This window comes from Aulonocara stuartgranti (genome assembly GCF_965226115.1).
Source record: "Aulonocara stuartgranti genome assembly, chromosome: 13".
NCBI lineage: Eukaryota > Metazoa > Chordata > Actinopteri > Cichliformes > Cichlidae > Aulonocara > Aulonocara stuartgranti.
Genome location: NC_138949.1, coordinates 11,804,018 through 11,822,118, shown reverse-complemented (window position 1 = coordinate 11,822,118; position 18,101 = coordinate 11,804,018). Strand labels below are relative to the sequence as shown.

Below are 18,101 nucleotides of genomic sequence, written 5' to 3'. Positions count from 1 at the left end.
CCCTTCTGCCAAGTTGCTGAAATCAGTAGGAATTATCTCTGGAATTTGTTAAAAGAGTGAGAAAAACAGTAACATAAAAGACAGAGAAGTAAAAAACAGGCAGGAAAGTATGCCTGTTGTTTTTAGAGTCAACAGGACAGATATGGGCAATAAAGGCCTCCAAGATACTAACTGCTCAACAAAAGGTCAATAAATCAACCTATAGCAGCTTTCATTTAGTGCCATAATATAGTCATTTGAAATATTTATTTCATGAATGACTTTTTAGTAGTGTGAAAACAGGCACATATTGTGCAAGCGAAAACAAATGGTTTTAAAAAGAGATTTAAAAAAGATTAATTTTAATGAGTAAATGGAATTCAGCCGAACAAATAATGGAGAGACATTTTGCCAAAAGCTTTATAGAGTGATTAGATGTGATCAACAATGACGGCACCTCATGTCTCTTTATACATGAGTGTTTCATGAAAGTGGAGAATATTTATTGTCTCACAGGTTCTCCCAAGGCAGGACTCACCCTCTCTGGCTTCTCCTCAGGGGGATCGGGACAGGATGACACCTCAGCCAAGGCCACTCTCAGGAGAGAGTCAAACAGGGGTATGGCAAGGTCAGAGTTCACCACTCCAGACCGAGAGAGCTGGTCTCTCACTTCTAACAAGGTATCCTCCACTGAATGGAGCTATAATCGAGAGGACATGACACTTTAAGTTAAGCCAAAGTATTTTTTTGCGTATTTGGCCTGTTTAGGGGTTAGTTAATTAAACACATTGCTCAACATACCTGATAAGAAAGCTCAGGCTCTATCCTCTGCAGGGCTGAGTTAGCACTGTGTAGGCAAATAGCCAGCAAAGCCTCAAGGAGACGAATACTTTGAAGTTGCCATTCTTCCTCAAGTTTCTTTGATGGATCTTTGGTCTTTCCTTCAGCTGGACTGGTGCTGCTGGTTTCAGATGCATCATGAGAAGTCTCCTCCAGTCCCAGTGAAGTGGCTGTGGAATCGGGGCTGCCTTTACCTTTGCCGTCTCTCTTCTTCTTTGCTTTTCCATCCTTCGTTTTACAGGAGAGCTTTTGAATGACCATTGCCATAAGGCGCAAACAGACATCCAGTCCACCCAGCCTGAAGAACTGTCTCTGGAACAAAGGGCTGGCCAGGTAGATCCACCGACACACTGACCAAACATCAGCGGCGCGTCGTAGCTGCTCTTTAGAGGGCAGGGCTACACTGTCTGGGGACAGATATGGCAGCCGTCCACCCAGAGGTTCACTCGCTGTACTGTCATAACCCGAAGTGTCTTCGGAGTCATTGGCTGAGTCCCGGTCAGAATCTGCCTCCTTGCTGACGCAGAGGAAGGCCACACATAGAAAAAGATTGATAACATGAAGGTGGATCTCTGTTCGGCTGCGCCCCGGTCCACGAGCCTGGCCGCTACGGCTCTTATGTCGTGGATAAGCCTCCTTCAGGCCTTCATAGAACTTGCTGAGACTCTGTGCGCCCTCTCCGATGCCTCTGGACCCCAGTTCCTCAGCCAGGCCTAAGACAGCCTCCCTTTCTTCAGCATCAGCACTCTCCAGCTCCTGAAGCACCCCCTCAGCCTGCTGCTTTCCACTGCCTATTATCAGAGTCTCAAACACCTTCAAAGCTAAAGAGCGTGTCTGGTCCAAGTAGACAAGCTCTGTCACCTGGTTGAGTCCATTACAGCTAATAAAAAGGTCTCTGATCACCCTATAATACAAAAGATGAGAAACTAAGTTAAACAAAAAGGACATTTTAATAAGTTGTTTTTCACATTAAAATGCACTGTGTCATTTATTACCCCCCTCATAAAGAATGGGTATATATATATAAACCCAACACCAAAAAAGATGAGAAGCTATGTAAAATGTAAATAAAAACAGAATGCCATGAATTATTATTAATGACAACAGAACATATAAAACATAAAATATTTGTACTTAGAAAATGTACCAAGTCTTTCTGAAAACTATGGACATCACACCCTCTGGACTAAAGAGGAGAGGGAATATCTGACTTGTTATCAGCGTTCAGTTTAAAAGCCTGTCTGGTGGTATGGGGGTGCCTCAGTGCCTATGGTACTGCACATCTGGAAAAGCCCCATCACTGCTGAAATGCATATCCGGGTTTTAGAGCAACATATGCTCCTATCCAGACAATGCCTTTTTAGGGAAGGTCTAAACTGCATACTACATCTACTACAACAGCATGGCTCCATAGTAGAAGAATCCAGGTGCTGAGGACATTTCACCAATTGAAAACATTTAGTGTATCATGAAATGGAAAGAGTGACGAAGATCCAGGACTGTTGAGCAGCTAGAATCCTGTATCAGATAAGAATGGGACAACATTTCTCTCCAGCAGCTCATTTCACAGATGTTTATGGACTGTTATTAAAAGAAGAGGAGATGCTACGTGATTGTGAACATGACCCTGTTCCAACTTTTTCAAGCCGTGTCGCTGCCATCAAATTAAAAATAACCTTTTTCTTGAAATGGTATGTTTTCTCAGTTTAAACATACGTTTTCTATCTTCTGCTGCAAATTTAATATGGGCTTATGAAATCTGCACATCATTGCATTCTGTTATTTGCATTTTCCAGAGCATCCCAACTTTTTTTGGAACTGGAGTTGTACTTCTTATTAGCCAGCAAAATAAACAACATGCTGACAACTCGGGTAGATGTGTAGAGTGCACACAAATACCTCCTACCGCAGCGCTCCCTTATTAAAATAAAAAGCACCGCTCAGTTCAATCAGACAAGTGCTGTAACCAGCCAGTGACAGAAAAAAAAACCTCATCACGCAGGAGCCTTCACACGCCAACTCCATTTGTTCTCTTCAGGTTGCAGAAATAATTCTCTCTCCAGCACAACACCTTTACATAAATAAGTCATCATCTACAATAATGCACACGGACACACCTGCTAGTCTTTATTTACTGCGTTTTCTTTGTTCTCCAATGTCTTTTCTGCTTCATGTTTATTCTATTGAGCAACATGAAAGACAAATTCACGACTTGTTATCTTAAGGCAAATCATATATTTACTGGGAAAACACAGCTGACACCTTACCCTTTTAAATTTGTTTACTGGTGATATACACACACTACTGAGGCTGTGATGAATAATAAATGACGCTATCACAGCACAAGGTAAATTATGGTGGAAGAATAAAGCATCACCTCTGAGTGAAATCAACATTTGGTGTGGAAAAACAACTTGAGAGAAGTGCTAACATTACAAACGGACTGAAATCCCACAAAAAAAACAAAAAACAACCACTTTAATCTCAGCATGGAGTTTTCTCTGCAGTGTGCGGTGACACAGATGTTCAGTTAGAGCTTTGAGGATGGGAGCGTGAAACACAAAACAAATTTAACAGATTATTAACTTGTTGATTTCTTTTCACCAATTTAAACCCATTTTCTCCAGTCTTCCTCTAAATAAATGTAGCGTTGATTAAATCTGCTTCTTCACAACATTTCCTCCTTTCATTAGTGGTCTGAAACTCCATCAGAATGGCTATTCATTAGTCTGCATATTTAATGCTCACTTCTGAAAAATATGATTCCTGTTTCGCAGAAACCGAAACGAGAGCAGGAGATGATGCAGTGGCAGGCAATGCATCAGATGATGTCCAACTTTGAAGAAAAGCTGCTCGTCTTTCAGGTTATCTTTCGATAACTTTTCCTGCATGAGCAGACTGCATAAGAAGGGGATGTAAAAACCACTTAAGTAGAATTGGTTTTGCCCATCCACGTGAAGGATGATCACACAAATAACCTCATCGATTCAATCGCTCGGTTTGTGAGACCACGAAAGACAGAAAAATCTGACACATGTCGCTCAAACCTTTTCCCGCAGTACTGAAGGCTCTGAAGCTCCAATTTGTGTAACTCATACATGAATGTGCCCCAAATCAAATGATCTGTGGATCCTATTTCGCCTAATTTCCATCTGTCTGCCAACCTAAACAACACAAGTTAATCACCGCTTTGCAGCCAGCTAACTTTGCAGCTATATTTGGAACAAATATGTATATAGCCCAGTAGATGGAGCTGTATAGTCTAACCTAGCGAGAGTGACCATGTGCAAAGATGTGAGGTCTGACCATATGCAACTGCAAATTCAGTACCAATGAAGACTTTTTAATTTGGAGCCTGTCATGGAGTAATGCTGCAGACTTCATGGGGAAATGTGGTCGTTCAATTTCATCCTTGAGACCAGTACAGATATAACATCTTAGTAAGCCACGCACCAACTATCCTGTGTTCTGTGAGCTGAGGTTATAATAAAACAGACCAATACAACTAGATCTACAACTACATCCATTGCATACCAAACAACTGAATATGGCACAAAAACCTTAAAGTTGCTGCAGAAAACATAAAAGAGAGTTTTAATTGTAAATGTTATACCCCTTCATTTGGGCTTTGAGGATAAGTGAAAACTTGTTTATATAAACTTATAGATCTACATTTATAGTCTATTAATTAAACTAAAAGTCTCAACACAAGCTGAGAATTTTGATTCCTGCTTTTCTGAATCTAAAAGTAAATTGTTGTGCATTTTGTCTCAAAAAAAATTAACAGAATGAAAAAATAGCAGCAGAGTTAAACTGATTAGCTATTGGGCTATTAATGTTTTTTCCTGTTAAAACACATGTGGACTTTTTATCAATAAATATTTTATCAGACACCTCATTGATATGAGCAGTTTATTGTTATGCTCTAAAGAGTTGTAAAATGTAATTCAGAGGATTGGTTAAAAGAGAGAAAAAAACCAAACCCATCACAGATGTCAGTCAAACTTGTAGAGAGCAGAGAACTCTCTGAATTTTAACAAGGAAATCTATCAGCCTACTGCTGACAAAACATCTCAAAGCATCCAGCCATCTATTTTTTAACACTCCCGATCTTGCTGAGGGTCGCAAGAACATGCAACCAATCACAGCATGTGTAGAGCGGCCGCTGAGATGTAATCTAAGCAGGTCACCTGGGTTAACACACAGGCACAGACCTCTGCACGTCCCATTCTATGGGCGTTTCAGAGTTTACTTAACCTGTATGTCTCTGGATTGTCTCAACATCTCAGAATTCTACAGACAACTGAGAATATCCACACCAAAAACCAAAAATACAGTTTTACACAACTTCACATTTGCCAGCATTTTGATAAAAGCACACGAACAAACATTATCTGCCTCTGCTATGTTATGCTACTGTACTCACGACACTCTTACATAAACTGTCAATAATCCTCTCCATCTCGCTGAGTTCACAAAGCAGTGCTAAATTATTGATTAGCATTAATTAGCAATGACCTGGAGGGATAGATCTAATGACAAAGAAATTCCAAGTAGATTAGGTATCCTCCTTTGAACTGGCGGATTATATTTGCTTTAGGTCATTGTATCAAAAGGACAGGAATCCATTTCATAAGAAAGAAATATGCAATATCTATCGAAATAAACATCTATATCACTTGTCTTTCAGAAGAAATTTATAAAATAAATTGCTAATGCTTCTGAAAATATTCATAACCAAAGAACGTGCTGCTTTTTTTCAGGAGGTTTTGACATCTAACAACACACACACACACACACACACACACACACACACACACACACACGAAGAGGGAAAACTGAGAATTATATTTTAAACTAACTAAACCTGTGAACCAGCTCACCTTGATTTGAGAAGCGATGGTAACGTTTGTAGGTAAACAAGTAGTACCTCCACAGGCAGGCACTGCGTGTGATAGCTGCAGACCTGAGTACAGACAGTAGAAACTCCCAGTTGCTGGGCGTGGTGGGCTAGCTCTACTCCTCTCTGCAGCACAGGGTTGAAGATGTGTGTGTAGAGCTGCCACTGCACTATAGCATTGCCCCTCTGAGTTAGGTGGCACACATGGCCAGCTATCTGCTGACTAAGCTGCCAGTCCTCACCAAACACTAGCTCTTGGTAGGCCTCCAGAGCATTCCACTTCCACAGCATATCCTCAGTGCCCCCTCCACTTGGCAGAATACCCTGGGAGCGGTAACACAGGCTGGTAGAAATAGCTGAAGGTTCCCCGTGCTGCAATGTCTCCTCCAGGCCTGGCAGCTGGCTGCTATCCAGAGTGCAGATGTTACATGAGGCCAGCTTGGCTTTTTCTGAAGGCTGTCCCCCACCAAGCTGGTCTAAGATCAGTCTCCCCAGGACACTAAGAACATGAGACTGGTAACTACGCAGCCCTGGAGCTTTAAAGGCATCGAGTAAAGGTCCTACGACTGAACGGGGGTCCATACAACAGCAGATTCCAACAGCCTGCACCCCAGCCAATACCTGCAACACACCTGGCCCGCTGGGGGACAGGCGCTGTAGGAGCCGCAGGCACTGGTGGGCACAGGCAGCCAAGCAGCAGCAGCGCTCAGGATAACGTACTGCTTCACCCTCCATCTCTCCTCCGCCTTCTCCATCCTCTTCAAAGGGGTTGCGCCTAGCAGCTTGCTTGAAAGCAGAGACGGGCAAACCTGACAAGTCTCTGTGATGATGCAGGAAGTGGGAATATTCACAGCGACGATGGCGCCTTCGGGCACACACAGACTGATGCAGCTGCTCTGACTTTGCCTTCTTTACAGCACTGACAATCTTGAAGACCCCTGCAATGAGGCCTCGTAGCCTCTCTGAGGCTTCACCTCCAACTTTAGAATCTCTGGCTCTGCCAAGTCCCTCCAGTCGAAGCACTGTAGTCTCAAAGAGCTCCAGGCCACGGTGCTGAACAAACTCATGGATGAGCTCTAGAGCCTGACTAAAGAAAAAAGGGTTGGGAGTGGAAGCCTGCAGGCAACCCAGCAGCACTTGCAGTACTCCTTCTAAAAGTTCTGGAAGCAGTAGCGCTCTGTGGCGATAACGAGAGAATGAGAAGTCATCCTGTACTTCCTGTAGAGTCTTCTTGGGCCGAGGAGCAAAAGGGTTACTCTGTCTGTCCAAGCAGCTCCGGATTTTGAGAGTGGCTCGCAGCAGGTCTGTTAGACTACGTCTCAGGCTGTCTGGAAGGCTGTCATTCTGACTCACATCCACAGACATCAGGTGCAAGATGGTTCGTAGTAGCATTCTCTGAACTAGTGCAATTGGCTCCTCTGTCCAGCCTCCAGCAAGCTCCTCTGGTCCTGCTCCTCCTCCACCCCCTGGACCACAACAATCTCCAAATTCAGTAAGGATCTCTGTGAGAGTAGGTACAACGCTGACAGCCAGGCCAGGGTTGTGGTTGATGCTCATGTCAAATTTACACACTTTCTCCAACAAGGAAAGCAACACATGGCAGAGATCAAAAGGCGAGTTTTCCATTCGATTGAATATTGATATTGCAGCTGGGTCTGTTAGGGTTTCGCTGTCAGCCATCTGGGATCCAGGGGCTCTGGGATGTGGGTATGGGGCACTCATGGTTTCTGTGGTGGTGCCGGTGGACGTGAACTGCGAGGCGTCTGATCGATGATGCTGACAGCTTACCTGGATGGTGGAGCCATGTGATCTTCGGCTCCGTGCACTACCTGGGCCAGTTTTGTCTTCAGAGTTGGCTTCTGAATCTGAGGTAGAAACCTGAGACTTGCGAGCATCTTTCACAGAGTATCTCTGCGCTGTCCGCCGGGACCTCCGTGACTTCCAGGTACTGCTGGCAACACGGGATCTCTTCCCAGAGGTCTGCTCATCTGTTGCAGCCTTCAGCCCTGTTCTGAGAGGGATGGCCTTCACCTCCCGGTTCAGGAATACCTCCAGCAGGGACGGCAGGGTGAAATCTGTCAATACATAGAATACATATCTATCATACTTGTTCTAGGTGCATGCAAATCGCAAAAAAGTAAGAAAATCCCACAAAGTGAGAGTATTGTTTTTTTTGTTTTAATATTTAGACAAGCACTTGATCCTGGTGTCTACAGATAAAGGTGACATACTTAAACAAGACCAAAATAAACCTTTTCAACAAAAATATCAATAGATGTGAAATGCTTGTGTGGATAAAATATAGTAACCTTTCAAACTACTATGGCACCCTGTATAAGAAAAAAAAAAATCTTATACAGGGTTTCCCCAGCAAATCTAAATGGAATGGAATAGAAAGTCTTTTTCTTTATGACCAAGCCATTCAACACCACCTCATTTTTTTTGTTTTTGTACCATTCCTTGGTTGATTTCTTTGAGTCCTTAGAAGCATTATCCTATTAAATGGTCCTACATTGTTTAGACATTCAGACTACAATCTGAGGACTCAGACTGCGCTTTGAGTGCTCAGATTAAGTAGAAAAGTGCCAGTCCTTTTACCATTTACAAATAGCTTACATCATCATCAACAAGTAAGCTTTGATAGTGAAAAATGAAAGTTAAAGCCCTGCCAACAAGCTGCCAAATCCCTGAGGCAGAGGAGCAACCTCAAGCCGTACCATTTTCACCACCATGCTTCACAGTTTGAATGGGGTTATTTTCATCAAAAGCTGTCTTTGGCCTGTGCTCTGCATCCTATCATTACTGTGACCACACAATATTCCAAAAGGTAAGCTCTTTGCCCATATGTTCACTGGCAAGCTGCAGCTTTAATGTTGTTTTTGGATAGAAAAGACTTGTATTGGCCCTGCACCCATGCAAGTTAAAATTGCTTTCTGATTGTAAATACATGCACTTTGTCACCGATAGTTGAAATAGTTACCTGCAGATCCCGAGATAAAATCTGGGAGGGTTCATTGGGCCTTTTATTATTCATTTCTTTTTACGCATCAAGTGATCTTGATCTGAACTTGCTGGAGCCAATCATTGTTATGTGTACTATGACTAACATACTTTTAAATCACCCTGACTAACTCGTAGGTATCCCCTCAGGTTTTCTCTTAAAACCTGACTGCGACTGGAGTGATTATACCACAAACTCCCACAGAAAGGAAAAAACCCACCCTAGATCTCACAAACGCTGGATTCCATTTATGTGGATCTGATAGTGTTACATATGTACAGGTGTATTTTGTTGCAAGTGTCTGATATTTATTAACTGATTTAATATAGGCAAATGTTTAATGCAGTCAAGTTGTTACATTTTGGGTTTAAATACACTTGTATTAATTGGTATTGCTTCAAAGAGTACAAAATGTTATCTGTACAAATACCAAAAAGGCAACATTTTTCATGGGACTACCTATAGACAGCTGCTGAGTATACTTGTAGACGTATACTCAGCAGCTGTAAATGTCACATTTTAGTATTTGACACGTAATGTTAGACACCAGCCTGACAAATATTTATTTTTAAATATCAAAAATATTACTTCCTAAGTGTAATGCTCAGCTGCATCTCAGCAGCCGTACCTTGTTTGCTCAAACTCTCAGTAAGCAAGAATTAATTAAAGTAAAAATGTCTAGGGTGCATGTTAGAAAGGATCGGCAGCCCTGTACTAAATGCCAGTGTCATCTGGAGGTCACAGGACTCTGTAATCACTGCTCTTCTCCCATTCTGTGGCTGCTTGTGCTTGCAATACTAACATCATTCACAATGTGGTAAATGGTTAAAATTGATTAATCCGTTGTGAAACAAGTACAGTAGAAAGTTTGTGTTGTGCAAGTACAGCCCTGAGATAAAAATAAGTAATTCAATAAGGACATTAGAGACGCAATTTAAAGTCAAAACCAATTTCAGTGTCTTCACATACAGTAGTGTGCAAAACTCTTGAGCTTCCCCCCAATTTTTATCGGTTTCCAAGGAGACAAAGTTTTGTAATTTTTTTTAAAGTGGTCTTGACCAGCAGTTCTCCAGAGTTTATGGGCTTTGTGGGCTGTATTTCAGTCAGTGGTGTTAGGGATCTTTTCAAAATAGATTTAATTATCAATGCAAAAACTATGGTAATGGCTTCATTTTTCAGCTTGAAAATGATCCCAAACACACTGCCAGAGCAGTAAAAGCATAAGCATGGATAGAAAAACACAGCTGAAGACTATTGGTCAAGGACCTCGACATTATTGAAGGAGTGTGGGATTGTCTTAACAGAGAACAGAATAAAAGGCAGCAAACATCCAAAGAAACTGGAGAACTATTCCTGAAGGCTACTTAAAGAAATTACAAAGAAGCTCAACTAAAGCTGTGCAAAAGAATAAAGGTGAAAACTTTTAATGTTCACTTATATATGTTATTTCCATGTGTGTCTGCACATGTTTCCTTAAATCCTTGCATTCATTTCCCCATTCGCCAATGAAAATATAAAGAAATGAACAATGGGTAAAGACTCTTGCATATTACTGATAAACCCACCAAACCTGATGCTGGAAGACTGCTTGATAGTCTTGATGCATGCTCAATCATTCAGGTAAGTAAATCCCAGAAAGCTGATTGTGTTCATCTGAACGTAGCACTTTCAGTGGGAGAAACGTTTCGTCATTCATTCAAGTGACTTCTTCGGTCTCTTTTCTCCCATAATCAACTTTTTGGGATTGCTTGATAGTAATAATTTTTTAAGAATAATGTAAACGCTAGAACACGAAACAGAGTAACTATAATGGTTAGCTAATTTTATACTTATGAATTGGACACATTTAAAGGAAACTTTTTAGGTAATGTTACATTACACGTCATGTGTGGGCACTGACCTGGGGCTTTTTCCTCCTGCACAGGAATCTTCCAGACCAATGGGAGTAAAGACAGCAGCAGAGTGAGCAGTTCCTCACGACAGGTCAGCTCCTGAGAGGGCAGCAAAGCACACTGAGTTTACCTAGAAAGCCTCTCTTTGCTTTTCCCTGTGGTCACACTCCAATGTCACACCAAGACACACCCACCACACTTGGTTTGCACTACTTTCAACAGTTAGAATGAATAGATTATTGCCAGACACAATAATCTGCCTTGCATCTAAATGTAACAAACTTAAAAAACTTCCTTCAGCTGGAAATAACGCATTTATTTTTTTTATAAGCACTTTTATTGAATTAGTTATTTAATCTCCAATGCAAGTGCGTCGAGGAGCAATGTAGCAGCTACATGACAGACTTACTTCTGAGACCTCGGGGAGCTCATGTCTATCCAGGGGATTCCTCCTCCAGGTGTTAATTAAAAATGATAAACCTACTCTTTCATGTGTGAATTAAACAGCTTTCTGATTTAGCAAAAACATACAGGATGTTTAGTTTATAGCGCACGCCGACTTAGACTGCATTAAAAAAAGAAAAAGTGCAATCCATTTCATTCCAGGATCATTTTGAGCATTTCAAAGTATTATATTCAGCTACTACTTTTTACAAATATGCATCTCCATTTATTGCAAAAGGTACATTTTGGATAATGAAGGGAGAAAATAAGCTGTTCTTCTCTTAACGATTCATAATAGAAGAGTATGAACACAAGACCAAACACCTTTGCTGTGGAAATGCCCAAAGGAGAGTAATAATAGCATCCTTGGCAGAGGATGAAGTCCCACTCCTTCTGTGTTTCTAATTGGTGCTTCTCTTAGGTTTTTTTCTGGTCCAGGGGTAAGTGAACATTATAGCCACAACTGTTTTCAGTTCTTTTTTGTCTCAAGTGTACTTGTTATTGAAATGTGAATACAGGGTAAGAGATATGGCCAACGTGCCTATTTGCCTTGGCTCAAAACATCGGTGCTCCAGCGCAACCTTTGATGGTTCTGTTCTTTAGGACATCTCCAATGGGTGTGTCAACGTTAACGGTTTGCAGACAGAAATGACTCACACCGACATTCAGTAAGTAAATGCAAGTCACATATCCAGTAGTATCTTCACTAGATATTCTGTTAGTATTACTCTGGAATTTTTCAAATACTTTTACTACCATTTATTGATGACTTCTGTAATACATTTTTTTCTAGCTGTAGTATATGTAGTAATCATTTGAAAGGTAAACCATTAAGGTGAAATCAAAGAGCCGACACAAGCCTGACGCTTAACACATCAACACACAACCTTAATTTAAAAGGGAACAAAAAATAATTTAATAAAACCCTCAAATCAATAGGATGTTACATGGTTGACTACAGGACTCCTGTTCTGCTAATGTAAAGACTAATAACACTTCTACTGTTAAAGAGAATTTTACAGAGTAGATCTGAATCATCTAAACCAACAGAGTGAAGGTGACACAGTCTGGGAGGACATAACAACTGTGTGGAATAAACACTACTCAAAATACATTTTCTCACACACTAGGTCTATGATTTAAAACCTGATTTGTTCGAAAAGTTTAAGTTCTTCATAATGTGTCTCTGAAGGCTTTATTCCACTTGGGATGCTGCTGATGCACACAGCTGCACATGGATGCTTTACACTGAAGGCTTGGACAAAAATAGAAAATTTACTTCAAATTAGCTAAAAGATATGAATAACATGAGGCAGTGGGGACACTGACAAACAGTTCTTTTTTTTCAAGAAAACACTTGATATAGACAGGTCATTTTTCCCAAAATCTTTTTCTCACACAAACTATCAAGGGGAAGCGCTCCAGCAGTCATGTGAAAGCTGCAAAAACCAACCATAAATAAACAAATAAACAAATGAAAAATCTCCTAAACTCTTTCTTGACACAAAAAACACTCACAGACCAAATCAATATATAAGAAACACACAGTGCGCTCCAGTGTGAGCTCCAAGGTGAAGTTGAAGACTGGTACACAAGTGTGTAGGCAGAAAAAACCCTGCACTCTGTCATAGCCTGGTGCCAGTTAACAGAGGAAACAAAAACTGTGTCTAAAAGAGGCACATCCTATTTAACAGGAGCACCACAAAAAAGGCCTCAACTTACCCTCATAGACAGTGGGTAGGAAACTTTGGCCTTCATTTATTTCTATGTACTAATATTGTTCAGACCACATCACAAAGAATTTTCCGAGGAATTGTCTTTTATGATCTATTATAAAAATGCACACACACAGTCTAGCTATCTTTGTGAGGACCAAAATCTGCATTCTACTATACTTACCATCACTTGTGAGGACACACAAACGGGTCCTCACAAATTTGATGGTATTTAAAGGCATTTTGAGGCTCAAAATGTGGTTTTAGTGTCAGGGTTACAATTAGGTTATGTTTAGGTTCAGGGTTAGGCATTCATTTTTAATGGTTAGGGTAAGCAGCTAGGGAAAGCATGATGTCAATCAAGGTCCTCACTAAGATAGCTGAATGGGCTTGTGTGTGTGTGTGTGTGTGTGCGCATTTTTAAGTGCAACTCATATATTCTATAAAGACTTGCATCAATAATTTGCATATAGCAGAAGCAGAAAGACCGTCTCTCAGCAATCATTCATGTCATCAACAGCGTGTGGGCATCGCCAGTTTCCTCTTATGATAAAACCGTCTTGTAAGTTGTGCAAACACCAGAAGCAGATGTATTGTAGGAGCCTAAATTGCCTTTGAACAAACAGAAAATACTGGCTCTGTGGTAGTAAAAGAATTGGCTATAATGCCTGGAAGTCCCCTAATGTGAATAAAGGTTCTAGAAGCATAGAAAAGCAGTCAATTCAATCCAGCGTTATTTATATATCACCACATCACAACAGTAGTCACCTCCAGGCACTTAAAAAAAAGCATAGAGAAAGTTACTGACAACCATCAAACTCCAGGAAATTTTCAAATATACAGCATGCTCAACTAAATCCCATCTTGTTCACTCTTAAAATGTTATCGCGTCTTATAAATGCATAATGGTCATTAAATATCTCCATTCTCTCATTTCTGTCATGTGCTTTAACTATATTGCATCTCTCTACTGCAAAGTCTATCTGCAGTTTCTCCTTGATCAAGAGATTAGATGCTGCAAGAGGCGGCAAGTGAAGAGAAATTTGAATCTGATACGCTGGTGTTGGCAAAGCTGCATAAATGATAAATGTTTGTGGGTTCTCTGTAACTACAGCACAGAAAGGTTAACTTTTTGGGGAATTAAATACATAATGGATTTTTTTTTCTATAATCAAAGTCAGGATGGGTGCACTTGACTTCTCCTTACCTGGTCAATGATCGAGTCCAGGGTACTGAGCAGCAGGAAGCCTCGTCCCCTGACCAGGTACTCGCCCAGAGCCACCATGTGACTTTCCTCCTCATCTTCCTCCCGTGCCTCCGATCTCTGGGCTACCGCACTGCAGAGCTGATGCACATCAGTCAAGAACTCCCGTGCCAGTGTGTTACTGGCCCCACTCATGTCTGAGCTACAACAGAAGACAAACACATCAAAACACTCATAAATATTTCGGATTGTAGCATTATAATACTGAAAAACTCTGGTTTCCTTCTTCACAAGCATTAGTGGACAAACAGTAAAAATACACCTTGCTATTAGTGTGTTTGTAACTTAACTCGCTCAGACGAACGATAGTAAATTTCTCTCAAGTAAAAGAAAACACATGAATCACGTGAATATCCGATTTTAGCAAAAGCACTCACTTACGTCTAAAAAAGGACAAAAAACACTCCAAAAACAAACAAATAATCCTTTTGCCATAATATGTTGAGATGGCTGTGAAGCTCTAACTAATGAGACAAAACAAGGATGTAATCACATTAGTTCAGCCTTTGTTTTGTAAAACTGCATTCCCTTTACAATCCACTGGTGACGTCAGATCTAAGACACAAAACCATGGGATGAATGAAAAACCGCCAAACCCAACCCCCCTGAAACAGCCAGACTATACAAGGCATTGTATAAATGAGCAAAACAAATCAATGCTCCAATTACGCTCATTATGATCAAACATGAAACTGTTGATTCGTACTGATACCAAATCAAACAGGAAACTGTGCTTATTCTACTAAGAAAGCCATTTAGAGCGGCTCCAGGCTTGTATGTGCATGCCTGCCGCAACCACGTGCAGCATAAGCTGTAAACCACACACCTCCTTCAATCACCGTTTCAGAACAATTTCTGTAACACAGCACAACGCGAATTCAAGACACGGCCTCAGGACTGAGACATGATTAATTCCATCAGACAGATCCAATAACTCAGTGTTCACACTTGGATGTTTACATTTCACCTCTAATCCAAACCTGCGTACAATACAATAATCTACACACAGGAGGGCTTGGTTAATAAAATCTTCAACATGTACTTAATTTAAAAGAATAAAAAACACCCATTTCTGACACAAACCTCTGCAACACGCACAGTCCTTCTTATCTTACCAAATGTTACTGGGCCAAATAGTTTCCTTCCAGTCATCTTTTGTGTGCTGAAAGCTTGACTGCAGCTCTGCTGGCTGTATCTGCACACCATCTCACATGACTACTGACTGAATTTTCTGTTCTGCAGCACAAATTCCATTAAATTGGAATTTCAAATGGAAGCTTTCCAGATTCGCAGCAGATCAGCGTATCACATGAAAGCATGTGATGTCACATGGCGATGGGAGTGGCCCTCTGAGCTGATCAGCCTCCAGTGCCCCATACGAGACCTCAACCATCATTCATTGTAACTGCCTTTGTATCCTCCACTACAACAGCTGAGAGGTTTTCTTTAATGCACACAGAGTCCTGCAGAGGATACGCAGAGAAGGTGCCATAAGGGAAACTTTACACACAAAAAAAAAAGATATTTCTCAAACTTTTTGCTGCTTTCATCTTTACAAATTAACCTTGCACGGTGATGAATTTGAAATGCAAATTTTAATTACATTTTTCCCCAACTATTTCTAATTATACTTTTCCAATCAGTAAACACCATTTCCGTAAGATATTAAGTGTAAAAATCATGTTTATTTTTTAATTTATTGCAGTTCCAATATTGGTTCTAATTAAGGCCATGAGGTTTACACAATAAATAAATATTAAAAAACAAAAAAATAGCACTGTCGGAAAGAGGAGTGGGCTGCAGATATTCACTGCCGGCTAGACTCAGAAAAAGATAAGGTCACAAGAAGAAAGTAGATGAAGTGAACTGGCTAAAGAAAATAGAAAAGAGAGCGGCACATTTTAGAAAATCCAGCTGCAACACCTGGTTTTGTGAGCCAGGTCTAAAATTTTGCCTTTGTATAGATCTGCCTCTGCTTACAGAAGCTTTCTAACTGTCTCTGAAGACGCTTAACCTTTCCCAAGAAGCCTTCGCTACATTTGAGGTTGCCCACATTGAGCTGCTTTTATTTTCCCATCCTTTAATTTTCAAATGCTTTCAATAACTTGTAAACAAGTTGGGATTTCAACCTGAAATTCTAGAGACTTCCAGAAGTCTGATGTAATAAAGCGAATTGTGCTTCAATAATAGGTGGCACCACAACCTGAAAGCATTTTTATCTCATAACTGGCTGCATGAATTTGCATGTAATTTGGCTTGCATAATGCAGTTGCAACAAATCTAAATTTTTATAAATCTCAAATTGAACCTTTGGTACATGACTAAATATATCAGCTCGTTGACTAAATTTGCTGAATTTGCCAAAAATAGTTTCACAGTTACCTAATTCAAGCCACTCAATTTGCCAAACAACCTTTGGATCTCACATTTTTCAAACACGTCTTACTGTAATTAGTAGTGTGTGTACACAGCATTTTTCATTTCCCTTAATATTTTAACAAAGTTCAAAGCACAGAATATTTTTTAAAAGAAGTAGATAAATTGGTGTACAGTGTTTCAGAAAAATACTACACCACCACCCAGTGTAAGGTTTACGCCACAGTTCCCCTAAATTAAAAGGTACAGTACTGGTAAAACAGTAGTGACAATATCATTTTGTTATGTTTCTGGTGATGTATTACCATTAATTACTGTTTTTAATCCTTGAATTTTCATATTGACTGTTTAAAACAAAACAAAACAAAACAAATTTGGGATGTTTGATAGAGGTGGGAATCACCATACATCCCACGATACGATATTATCACAATACTTAATGCACGATACGATATTATTGCAATTTTTTAAAAATATTTTGCGATATTCAGATTCTGTACATAAAGGTAAACTTTATCAATATTCATTTTGTCTAATATCAAAGTCTCACACTCAGTCTCTCATTTCAGCCAGTTTTATTGTTGACAAACTTAAACGGTTTGTATTACAGTCTAGTCCAACTTAACTGAGTGCAACCATCTGGTACAATTATAGCTATTCTGAACTATGCAATTTATGAAAACTATGCAGCCCCTTCAGCAACTGAAGAATTTGAAAGTAAATTAAAACAAAATATAATTTTATATTACATAAAAAAAGCTTTAAACTTAAAATAAAACATGTCTTAAATTAAAATAAGTAAACTGTCATGTTTATTGCTGCCAAAAAAAAAAGTTAAACACATTTGGACAGTGAAGGAATGTCAGGATTCTTGCTCAGAAAAAGGATCAACATGCTCTGAAGTCAGAGCACAAAAACCTTTTTTGTAACAAAATATCGATTTCTGCTGTCCCTGTATCGACACATTATTAGCAAACAAAATATCACGATACTACACAGTATCGATTCCCCACCCCTAATGTTTGATTAAGACACCAAATTACATCTCTGAACAGAACATTTTCTTTTACTGGCTGAATTTTATGCTTGATTAATTTCTGAGAAATCCAGTGCCCGACTCAAATTTGGGTATAAAAATGTGAATTTGCTTTATTATTTGCCTAATAAACAATGTAAATTTGAAGCTTTAAACAAGTGTTTGGCAGGTTGCTAAAATATTTCTTTTTTATGACAGTTGGTCTAACAAATTCTTGAAAAAACTGCATGCACCATTTTCTTCCACTGTTATTAGAGATCAAAAATGCTAACAGCTCAAAATCATCACCATGATCAATGTGACAGCTCTGCAAATACACCATCAGTTTACAGCCACCATGTTTAAGAGAGTTTAGCGACAGCTCAGAAAGTTCTTTGTCGTCAATATCGGATCCAATTCACCCGCTTTGTCCTGCTACCACGAGACCTTAAATCGAAATTCAGTACTTCAAAACGATTTCCATGAAAGCTTCCCACTCCAGATGTCAAATTTTAGGTTTACCCCCAGGCCAAAAACTGCGACGTTCTTCACTCAAACCCAGTTATCATTACAGTGGATGCTTTGTTCAGCTTTGTCATTTGAGTCATGCATTGGATAATATTCAAATACAGCTCCCCTCATCTATGAATAAAAACCTCAGTGTCATTGAAAGGA

The 18,101-nt window shown here is 40.0% G+C and overlaps 1 protein-coding gene across 5 annotated transcripts in view; it reads right to left on the bottom strand.

Annotated features, from left to right (window-relative positions):
• The window catches only part of lyst (lysosomal trafficking regulator), a 60,153-nt gene that overhangs the window by 28,017 nt on the left and 14,035 nt on the right, over positions 1–18,101 (bottom strand). For 4 of the 5 annotated variants that reach the window (XM_082557761.1, XM_082557759.1, XM_082557762.1 and 1 more), the window contains 5 exons: positions 13,979–14,177; positions 10,621–10,711; positions 5,703–7,794; positions 781–1,723; positions 518–679 (listed from right to left, as the gene is read on the bottom strand). In XM_082557761.1, the coding sequence (XP_082413887.1) occupies positions 518–679; positions 781–1,723; positions 5,703–7,794; positions 10,621–10,711; positions 13,979–14,177 (3,487 nt within the window). Of the gene's footprint in view, positions 1–517; positions 680–780; positions 1,724–5,702; positions 7,795–10,620; positions 10,712–13,978; positions 14,178–15,150; positions 15,168–18,101 lie in introns of those variants that run through there. The other variant, XM_082557763.1, reaches the window with a different exon arrangement.